The sequence below is a fragment of the Danio aesculapii genome, chromosome 20 (genome assembly GCF_903798145.1).
Source record: "Danio aesculapii chromosome 20, fDanAes4.1, whole genome shotgun sequence".
Taxonomy (NCBI): Eukaryota; Metazoa; Chordata; class Actinopteri; order Cypriniformes; family Danionidae; genus Danio; species Danio aesculapii.
In genome coordinates, this window is record NC_079454.1 from 5,890,093 (window position 1) to 5,901,825 (window position 11,733).

At 37.9% G+C, this 11,733-nt stretch overlaps 1 protein-coding gene across 1 annotated transcript; it reads left to right on the forward strand.

The window, feature by feature from the left end:
• Window positions 1-1,460: 1,460 nt before the first annotated feature.
• ptger2b (prostaglandin E receptor 2b (subtype EP2)) lies at window positions 1,461-9,072 on the forward strand. The gene is made up of 2 exons (XM_056445393.1): window positions 1,461-2,452; window positions 5,913-9,072. The coding sequence occupies exons 1-2, from the start codon at window positions 1,664-1,666 to the stop codon at window positions 6,147-6,149; spliced, it is 1,026 nt and encodes a 341-aa protein (XP_056301368.1). The 5' UTR covers window positions 1,461-1,663; the 3' UTR covers window positions 6,150-9,072.
• Window positions 9,073-11,733: the final 2,661 nt, after the last annotated feature.

The window sequence follows — 11,733 nt, forward strand, 5'->3', positions numbered from 1 at the left end:
CTGAATTAGCTTGTTGGATGGTCATCATGACCCTTTTTTTTTTTTACTATTTTAGCCAACATAGTGTTCAAATCAATTTTAATATGGGCCACTTTTGGTGCTTCACACCTTTTTATTGGTCATTTTTTGTTTCAAAAATAAGGTCCAACACTCAAAAAATATATATATATATATATTTTTTGCTTGTTCAAACTACTTAATTAAAATGAGCTGAAACAACTCAATTCTTGAGATTTCATTGGGACAACTTAATTTCTTTATGTTCAATCCACATAAATTTGTTAAAAGTGTTAAGTTAACTTAATCGATTTGTGTTGGGTCAACATGAATGAATTGTGTGGAACCCTGCATTTTTTACAGCGAAGAATTACAATAAATGTTTCTTGTAAAATGTTTTCTCCATTTAAAAATAATACATTAGCAAAAGATGACTTCTCTTACGTCAGACTGTACTGGATGTTGGACTCATGAAAAATAGTTGTTTGTATTGGCCAAAACTGATTAGCTGAAGTCCCACCAGCTAATGTTAATAGTCCAGCATCTAGCTGTGCAAGAAAACGTACAGTCTGACGTAAGAGAAGTCATCTTTTGCTAATGTATTATTTTTAAATGGAGAAAACATTTTACAAGAAACCTTTATTGTAATTCTTCACTGTAAAAAATGCAGGATTCCACACAATTCATTCATGTTGACCCAACACAAATCGATTAAGTTAACTTAACACTTTTAACAAATTTATGTGGATTGAACATAAAAAATTTAAGTTGTCTCAATGAAATCTCAACAATTGTGTCGTTTCAGCTCATTTTAAATAAGTAGTTTGAACGAGCAAAAGAAATATTTTTGAGTGAACAGAGGATTCTGCTTAGACTTAAACATTGGGTTATTTTCACTTATCAAGATGGCATAGTAGTCAAAATAAGACAAATAAGCTCATGTATAGGACAAATTATGGACCTTTGTCACTGACCAGTGGGTCTTCCGAACCCCCGCCCCCCTGCATGGCTACAGGCCTGTTCCTACTGACTGTTCCTACTTAAAGGTTTGGGAAATGACATGTTTGAGCAACCATCATCTCTTCAGAAGCTTGTCTGTCTCTTAAATCTTCTCCACTGGGAGGCGTCATGACGCCATGCAGATGGTAAACCAAAATATAAATAGAGCTTGTATTAATAAACTTCATTTGGTTAAAACAATGAATGCTTATACATACATTTTAAGTTCTGTTCATAAATGTCGGGTTAATGTATCGTATTAAAATTGTATTCCTTATGTAATGTAGTATTTTTGCAAAAACATTTTAATAAATACCTTTATTTCACTTCCATTGTATTATTTGGGCTCATTTTCATTTAGATTGTTGTCATACAAGCTGAGAACGCATTATTAAGTACTTCAGTAAACCGTTTTAAATCAATTGCTTATGTTTTGAATCCACTTGACTAAACCTACGTTAGCTGGAGTGAGTCATTAGCTGTTGACATCAGAGCGCGCTTAACTGAAACCCCACCTCACTTTCGTTTCAAAGTCATGGGCTGTGCGTAAAAGCTCGCCTTCACTATAAGTATGGATCCTAATTCTTCTCTACCATGAAATTTCCCACATATCTACTTCTTCAACCAGCGCAGAATTAACCCAGGGGTGGACAATAACGTAACTTTCATGGCGTCACAGAACATCAGTTGCCGCGAGCAGATCAGCGTCTCTGGAGGATCTCCCACGATACCCGCGATCATGTTTTTCACCGGTGTCCTTGGGAATGTGGTCGCCTTAATCCTCTTGGAAATACGGCGGAGGAAACAACCAGCATCTCTATTCCACGTCCTGGTCGCATCTCTAGTCATCACGGATCTGGTGGGAACTTTCTCCGTCAGTCCTCTAGTTTTGACTGCGTACTTCAGTAACACGTCTATGCTCGGGATGAATGAAAACCGGGTGGTCTGCGGACACTTTGGATACGCGATGACATTTTTCAGCGTGGTGACCCTCGCCATTCTTCTGTCCATGGCCGTGGAGCGCTGGCTCTCCATCGGCCATCCTTTCTTTTACGAGAAGTTCTTGAGTAAACGCTGCGGGTACATCACCATCGCGCTCATTTACCTGCTGTGCGCGCTCTTCTGCGCCTCACCTTTCCTCGGGTTTGGGAAGTATGTCCAGTACTGTCCGGGAACGTGGTGCTTCGTTGATATGGACCCGTCTGTGAGCGAACACAAGGCGTTTAATATCGTCTACGCCTCTTGTTTGCTGCTCATGATAGTGTGTACTGTTTTGTGCAACGCGTCCGTCATTTATCACCTTTCGCTCATGTACCGGAGGCTCAAGGCGCACCGGAGCTCAGTCCGGCGGCAGCGCGGACACAAGAGACACCGCTCCATCACCAAGGAAGTTGAACATCTGGTGCTGCTAGGGTTCATGACAATAGCATTCGTCATTTGCTCTCTTCCTCTTGTGGTAAGACAGTTACAGACTTGTCTCATGTCTCTTTCGAACTTTCACTTGACCTTAACATTCATGCTCTCTGAAGATAGATAGATAGATAGATAGATAGATAGATAGATAGATAGATAGATAGATAGATAGATAGATAGATAGATAGATAGATAGATAGATAGATAGAAAAGCAACACTATATAGAAAGCATCATAAAATTTGTAATGTTATAATGGGAATTATATATTAGGTTTAAACTTTAATGGTGCCTTTGGGTCTCTACTGAGATTGTTTCTGCTTTCCATTGATGGTAGCATGTTAAAAATGCTAATAAATCATAAATCATAATGGATTACGACCCTAAACACACTTTAGAAATCATTAAAATGTACTGGTTTCAAAATATTTGTCATGATCATGAAAATATTCCTAATAGTACTTGTAGTGGGGACCACATTAACCTCTGTTGATTTCTGTTTTACCTTTCAGCAGGGGAAACACTGTCCAAACTACACACTCAGTTTATTAAGCTTCTTCTAAAAGTTTGTAGGCATGATTTATTATTGCACAATGTTATTTAAATGGATGTACAATTTATTTATTGTTTTTTATTTAAATGAAAGTTCACACTAAAATTAATTCTCTTTTCACTAGTGATCCAGTGCTACTTTCATTTTCACACTACAAATAGAGAAATAATAACAATTAAAAGTTCTGCTCGCATTAGTCCACATAGGAGTAAATATGATAAATAAGAATTGAACGTATTTACAAAAAAAATGCATATTTTAGTTAATAAAAATAAAATAATATTTAAAAAAATGCACAAATTTACTGAGATAAACACATGCGATAAAAACAAGCAATCAAATGGAAACAAATGCAATGTTTAAAATAATTTATACAAAAAAGAAAACAAGAAATATACGAAATATGATTCAAATATGATTACAATTCATATAAGAACTAAAATTCATATAAGAACTAAAATTGATTAAAATTCATATAAGAACAAATAAGAACTGTACTTATCCAGAGCGAGCAGAAGAGCTGCCAAAATCACTCTGGACCCCTCACACCCAGCACACTGCCTCTTTGAACTTTTACCTTCTGGTCGACGCTACAGAGCACTGCGCACCAGAACAGCCCGACACAGAAACAGTTTCTTCCCTCAGGCAATCCATCTCATGAACACTTGATGATAATAATTGCGAAACCAACATCACTACTTGCTATACACTTTTATACACATATACACTTATTGAACAACACACTTTACATGCCAATTTGCACATAACAGCTGCACATATAACGATGTATATAGTAATAAACACGTACATACACTTGTCAATTTGTATATTTGCACTCTATTTTACTTCTATTTTTAAAAAAAATCTATATTTATTATCTGTTTTTTGTCCTGTCTCTGTTATCCTGTTGCACTGTAGAAGCTCTGTCACGAAAACAAATTCCTCGTATGTGTGAACATACCTGGCAATAAAGCTCTTTCTGATTCTGATTCTGATAAATATGATTAAAATTCATATTTCCTGTGAAATATGTTTAAAATAAATACATAAAATCATAAATTAAATATTAAAAGAATTAAAAAATTACATTAACATAAATTGCTAATTAATAAATAGTACTGTAATGGAAAAAAATGTAATACAACTTATAGTAACTACATATTTGATCAATAATGTTTTTCAATTCTTTCCTATTATTATTTTGCAGTACAATCTGCGTCTTTATACAAGAAGCCATATACAGTGCCCTTTACATTTTAGGATCTGAATCCCTTGCATGAAAACATTTTCAGGCTGTATTTCTTTATCTCTTCCCATTACATGCAAGTGCACTGACTCAAACACTCACATCCTTAAATTTGTCACTAGCACACTGAACTTGTTGCTTTGCTAGTCACAATCACAATAGTGACCCATATTTCATTGTTTCTAGTAACATTGCACATATTTACGATCCATTTTGGGATCTGTGATTCATATTAACTTCAGACTAGTGTTCATATTAGCACCGCATAGATACAAGACATGGCCTATCTGCTATCATGCTTAACTGTAGTAGTGTTAAAGCATTAATTCCAAGAGTTTAACTACATAGAACATTAATACACAAGCAACAGACTGTCAATAAACACTTGAAACATATAGAGAGAATATATGATTGTATGAATTAGAGCTGACTGTATAAAAGAAGGAATACATGTTCAGATGAGCTTTGTAGGAGCAAGAGCCTTTCTCTGTTCAGAAAGAAACGAGCACATTCTTTTCCGGGTCGTAAATAAATACCTCTGTGTTGGGTTACACACTGGCCATTATTTTTGTTAGATATTAGCGAGTGTTTGTGCGTTATTTGTTAAATATAACAAATAATTTCACATGATTGCTCTCATGTGCTACAAAACGCTCTACAGAATGTTACGTTTTCAAATACATGCACAAATTGTATGTGTTTTATTAGTGCTGCATGTGCTTGGTTGCATTCGTTGGACACTGCTGGACACTCGTAGCTTGTTAGTCAGGGTTCATAGTGCATTAGCACACCGTCACAGCTAGATTTTTGACCCCTTAGGTTGCACAGATATTGCTCCTCATGTAAACAGATTAATCTGCTTTGTGTTGGCTTATTAGGTCTTAGCTGGTCAGGCTGGAAAATGACCAGCTAAAACTAGCTTGACCATCCTGATTTAAGCTGGACATAGCTGGTTTTGGCTGGGCTCCCAGCTTGGCTAAGCTGGTCAAGCTGGTTTTAGCTGGTCATCTCCCAGCCTGACCAGCTAAGACCAGGCTGGAAATGGCTGGAAACCAGCCTGGAAGTGGCCAAAACCCCTCTAAAACCAGAATGGTTGAACAGCTAAAACCAGCCAACCAGCCTAGGCTGGTTTAAGCTGTTTTTTTCGGTGGGGCAATCAGCCAATCAGAATTAAGAAATGTGTTTATCGTTTATGTTCAGTTTAGGCTTACAGTTTATGCACTTCTACATGATTGTTATCCTATAACTATTATTCCCCTCTGATTTTGGGAATAATTTACAGTTATGGTTGGGTTTAGGGCAGGGGTGCCCAAACTCGGTCCTGGAGGGCCGGTGTCCTGCACAGTTTAGCTCCAACTTTCCTCAACACACCTGCCTGGAGGTTTCTAGTATACCTAGAAAGAGCTTGATTAGCTGGTTCAGGTGAGTTTAACTGGGGTTGGAACTAAAACATGCAGGACACCGGCCCTCCAGGACCGAGTAAGGGCACCCCTGGTTTAGGGGTAGGGATTAGGTATGGATTACATTTTCCAACAAAAATATTTGACAATACTTGACGTACTTGGCAAAATCATGTGCACTCACTACTCTAGTACTTTAAAAAAGGATTACTTTTTACTCATACACTGAGCAGTTTTTAGATACATGCACATGTTTTGATTTACTGTTTATGCACAACTTACATACTGAATTCTTGTCTTTGTAGATTCAAGTTTACCACAACACGCTCTACCACCGAGAGGGTCACAGAAACACTGCCATCCCCCTTCTCTTCCTCTCAGCTAACCCCATCATTGACCCCTGGGTGTTCATCATCCTCAGCCCCCCGGTGCCCCGTCTGCTCTGGGACAAGATCTGTAAAGCTGCAAAATCCAAACCCATCAGGGAGAAGGTGCAAAGCATTCACCCCGTCCTGTACCATTCAAGTCCACCTGCAGACTGAGGAGACCAAGGAGGATTTGATAGATATTTGCAGAGCAATTCCAGGAAGCAGCGGCTTCTGATCTCCAAAAGCTCTCTGTGTTTGTGGGAGAGATTATAGAGTGATTGCCCACTCCTGTAATGAAATAGAAGATGCTGAAAGTCCAGGTCACTGAAAGCCTGAAGAGATGAGTCTAAACCTGTGGATGAAAGAGCTGGGTGGTGTGTGTGTGTGTGTGTATACAGATAAAGTCAAAATGATTAGCTCTTCTGTGATTTTTTTCCAAATATTTCCCAAATGATGTTTAACAGGGCAAGGAAATTTTCACAGTATGTCTGATAATATTTTTTCTTCTGGAGAAAGTCTTATTTGTTTTATTTCGGCTAGAATAAAAGCAGTTTTTATTATTTTTAAACCATTTTAAGGTCAATATTATTAGCGCCCTAAGCAATGTTTCATTTCTGATTGTCTACAGAACAAACCATTGTTATACAATGACTTGCCTAATTACCCTAACTTGCCCAATTAACCTAATTAAGCCTTTAAATTGCACTTTAAGCTGAATAATAGTATCTTGAATAATCACTAGAAAAATATTTTGTTCTGTCACCATGTCAAAGACATACTAATAAGTTAGTTATTAGAAATAAGTTATTAAAACTATCATATTTAAAGATGCATTAACAAATCCAACACAGACTCATTCTGAAAACGTAGTCCCATGGGCGTTTCTGGAGACCGAGAATTATGTAGCCGGAGGTGCGTATGGCTGCATTTCATTTTTTAAACGAACGAGGGCTTACCAGCTGACCGCTTACCTCCGTATGGAGGGCTTTCCTGCTACAACCAGTTTGTCCAGTTAGCTCGTCATGTAGGTCAGCGGATTTGAGATGCAAAGAGGAGTTGACCATGACGATGGGGTTCAAGTCGGAAGAGTGGTTACAGAAATCAGGTAAAACAAAAACAGAATCCAAAAAATAAAATGAACAAGTGAAAAACAGGGTGAGAATGTGGAAAAATCCAAAAACGTGGTAAAAATCAGATGAGAGCTTTTCTTTTTCTGGGGTGCATTTCCCAAATAACGACGTAACTCGCAGCTGAGCTATCACAGTACGATGAATCGTTTGGGAAAAGAACGATGTAGTAATGAGTGTTTCCAAACATCCGTAGTTTCTCTGTCGCAGATCCATAATGCCCATAATGATGCTCTAAACGGGGTGGAGTAACAACGTCTCTAGAGAAGAACCCCATAATTTCTTTGTGCAAATTCTATTGTTTTACACAAACATGCATTTAAAATAAAATCCAATATTAGTTTTGCTAAAACATACCCACGCTTTCCATATTAATTAAAATATATGTAAATGGAAAATATAGAGCCTGTGTTTCCTTTACAAATATTATTGAGAATATTACATATTCTATTTTAAAACATAAAATCACTTACAAAAGCTAACACATATTCTAATGTCATATATAAATCATATAAATAAATAAATAATGAGGCGATTTATTAAGAAATGAAATGTACTGTTTATTATTTATTAGCAAATGAAAAAAAATCCTACTTTAATAATAATATTGATAATATTAAGGATTATGATTATTATTATTAAGTAGGATATTGTTTATTTATTTTTTTGAAAAGTCAATTTGACACATGCAAGCCACTGCAGAAATGTTCTAACCAACAGCCCCATGTCATATAAAGTACAGATAATAAATAACCTACTATATATTAAAAGCATTAACGTGTGATATGTTTTTTTGTTTTCAGAAGCTTTGGAGACGTAACGTAAATTCCGCTTTTAAATAATAGATCACCTATAGCTTTCGTCATGAGGCTGAGCTCAAAATGGCATCAATGTTTTTAAAGTGCACTGGGAAGGGAGCGCAATTGTAAACATGTAGATGAAGAAAACATCTAGAACACAGCCAGGAACTTTGTTTCTAACTACAGCTCCAGAGGTGTAGTTGCAAGTGCACAAGTTTGCGACGCAGGTTGCGAACGTTCGTTTGAACGATGAATTTGGGAAACGTAAAATCAATGAACTATGTTTGTAACGGCGGAACTTGGGAAACACACCCCTGGACGGCTTTTGTAAATCGTTGGTTGGGTTTAGGGAAGTGGGTGTTTGGGTCAATCGATAAAATTGGTTGTGTTTAGGGAAGGAGGAGGGTGGGTCAGTCGATTGGTCAGTCGGCCAGTCAGTCAGTTAGACAGACAGTGAGTCGACAGCGGCCTCTGGTGGGTTCACGCGAGAACATTGGGTGTGAACGGCACTCACGAGAGAAATTTGAGATATGAAAAAACGCACACAGCGGCCTCTCGCGGATTTGCTAAAACAAAAACTGCAAAAATATGTACCAGGACGTATTCCGCGGTCTTCAGAAACATCCATAGGACTACGTTTTCAGAATGAGCCTGGGTTGCACAAATGTCCTTTAAACAGCTCTTGGAAATATTTGCAAAGAGAGCAGTGGGCTAATAATTTTGATTTGAACTATCTATATATTTATGCGCAGAGTAAACTTATTTATTATTTTTTATTTATGGAAAGTAAAACATTTATGAAGACCGGAAAATACATGTTTATTTATCCATTAGAAACACAGTGGTAAATATAAATAAACATTTACTGGCTGACATAAGGAGCCCGACTTCCTGTTTAAACTATGAGGAATGTGGTTCTCTCTCTCTCTCTTCTGTGTGTGTGACTTCATGCTTCATCGGTTTTGTTTTCTGTTCCGTTGCAAATATGCACAGGACTAGATCATGTCTTAGCAAGTCGGTTAATTGTGAAAGAGACGTTCAGCTTGGATAAAACTATGCAAGTCTCATGACTGATGATGGTTTGGGGGGAGCTGAAGCAGACTAAACTGTGAGAATAAATGTTTATAAACATTGGAAATAAGGAATTGTTTTCGTGGTTTTTCTTTTAAACATTATTTTACATTTATCATTTGATATGGTTGAGAAAAAGGAAGCATGTGACCCTTGACCACAAAAACAATTATGTTGCAATAAACAAAAATACCTTGTATGAGTCAAAATTATACATTTTTTAAATGCCAAAACTGAGAATGTTAAGCAAAGAGCATGTTCATTCATTCATTTTCTTTTCGGCTTAGTCAATTTATTAATCAGGCGTCACCACAGCGGAATGAACCGCCAACTTATCCAGCATATGTTTTACTCAGCGGATGCCCTTCCTGCTGCAACCCAACACTGGGAAACACCCATACACTCCTGCATTCACACACATGCACTACAGCCAATTTAGCTTACCCAATTCACCCATACCACATGTCTTTGGATTTGTGGGGGAAACGGGAGCACCCGGAGGAAACCAAAGCGAACACGGGGAGAACATGAAAACTCCACACAGAAATGCCAACTGGTCCAGCCAGGGCTCGAACCAGCGACCTTCATCTCACCCAAAAATATTCCTGTCCTAACAAATCGCACATCACTGCAATGCTTATTTATTGAGCTTTCATGTAATGCAAAAATCTGACTGATTTTGTGCTCCGTGGTCACCTATTAAAGGTGCAGTGGGTGATCTGACAAAATGCTAACTGGTTAGCATAAAATGTTTGAAACACAATCCCTCCACTGCCGTCCAAAGCCAGCCTCCTGAAATCATGAACGCACACATTAAAGAGCACCTATGTTAAAAAATCTACTTTTCAAGCTGTTTAGACAGACATATGTGCATGTATGGTGTATAGACTGTCATATTGGGGTGATATAAGCACACCCAGTGCTTTTTTTTCAATTTAACAACATAAAAAACGGTGGACCAATTGGAGCTGTTTTCATATCGACCGCTACCTGACGTAGGAGTGCGGTCCCCCCGCCCACCAATATTGATTGACAGGCGCGTCATCATATCCTCAGTTTGTTGATTCACATCCGCCATTTTCATCGTGAGTCGAAGCGATATCACTAAAGGAACACCCTAGCTCTATTTTTAGATGCAAGGCTCATTGGGCTCAACACAAGATCAATATTCTCCACATTATCGCTCTAATCGGAATTATTGGTTGTATCTTTAGGCAGGTTTGACATGTGTACTTCTCATTAAGTCTACCTTATACTTCAGTCGTTTGCATTTCTCGTGATCCCAGAAGCTCCCTGTGATCTTAACTAGCATGCGTTTTAGAATTCTAAACATAGGTTTCTATCAGGGTACACTCAAGTCGACGGCTGGGCGCCGCGGACCACTGCAGAAACCTATGTATAGAATTCAAAAATGCGTGGCGCGACGATTCGGGACGCTTCATGTCTCTGCCGTGCTACAGAGAGTGTCTGGTGTGCCGTGTCACGGCTTCGAGCGGCGCATCCGGTGCCTCAGTCAAAGTTAATTCAGTGTGCATGGTTATTAGTTTCTGTGTACAAGCTCGGCACTTGAAACTAGCACACAGTTGGCTGTAAAACTGTACGAAGACACAAATGATTTTGTACTCTCTGCTTGGTCTGTGTCAGAGTCGTACATGTACGACTGAATGGTGATCCTCTCACTCCTTCTCTGTCTGCCTGTCAGACTGTTGCAAACGCAGAACGGGTGAGCTCATGGCCCCGCCCCCTTGTTACGTTGGCGGGAAGCCGAAAGTAACTTACATGTGAAGCAACACACCCCTAAATCAGCGAACTGTGGACACGCCCCCAACATGACACTTTTTAACACATTATAATAAAACAATCTGAATTGTGTTTTAAACTGAACCTAAACTGAAACACTCAGAAGAACCATAATATTAAATATTAAATCATAAAAAAACTATGTGCCCTTTAAACATTTCATAAATCATAGAATCCATTTTGTTTATATAGTGCTTGTTTATATAGTGCTATATTTTTTCCCAAAAAATATGGGAAATTACATGACAATCCCAAACAATTATGTTTTTATCCAACATTATTTTCTGATGTGATCTGAATGTCTTCAACAGTTCCTGATAGTGTAATAATTTCGATAAAGAATGCTACACGTGTGTTAAAGGGATTGTTCACCAAAGATAAAAAGTTCTGTCATGATTTACATTAAAGGGCCAGCATTGTGTAACGTTCTTCAAATATCTTCCTTTGTGCTCTGCAGAAGAAAGACAGGTTTGGGGCAGCATGAGGCGGAGTAAATGATGACAGGACAGTTCTTTTCAGACAGCCCTTTTAGAGCTTTCTGGTTTCTAAAAGAAAAGATTGCAGGCTTGTTTTCTTCTGTAAGTCGATAGCTGTAAAAAGCCATAATGTTTATAGACATGTTGATTCTCCATCTTGAGCAATACATATTCAACTCTTTATGACCTGTCATCTGAGGAACTGTACAAACATGACTCAAGGTCAAGTTCAGAAGTTTAACGAGACTTTTTTAGTCATTATGCGTCATTATTAGACATGACCACTCTCCATATCACATCAGTCAATTTCTGATTGATTCTTTCCATCAGTTTACTTCCTCTAGTGGTTTGGCTTTAACAACTTGTTATTCGTCTCAAGAACTATTTCAGACATGTTCCTCGGAAAGACAGTTCATAGTTTATACGAATGAATTCCATTACAGTGACAGAATCAAACCTGAACATCTGAAATGCACATTTTATA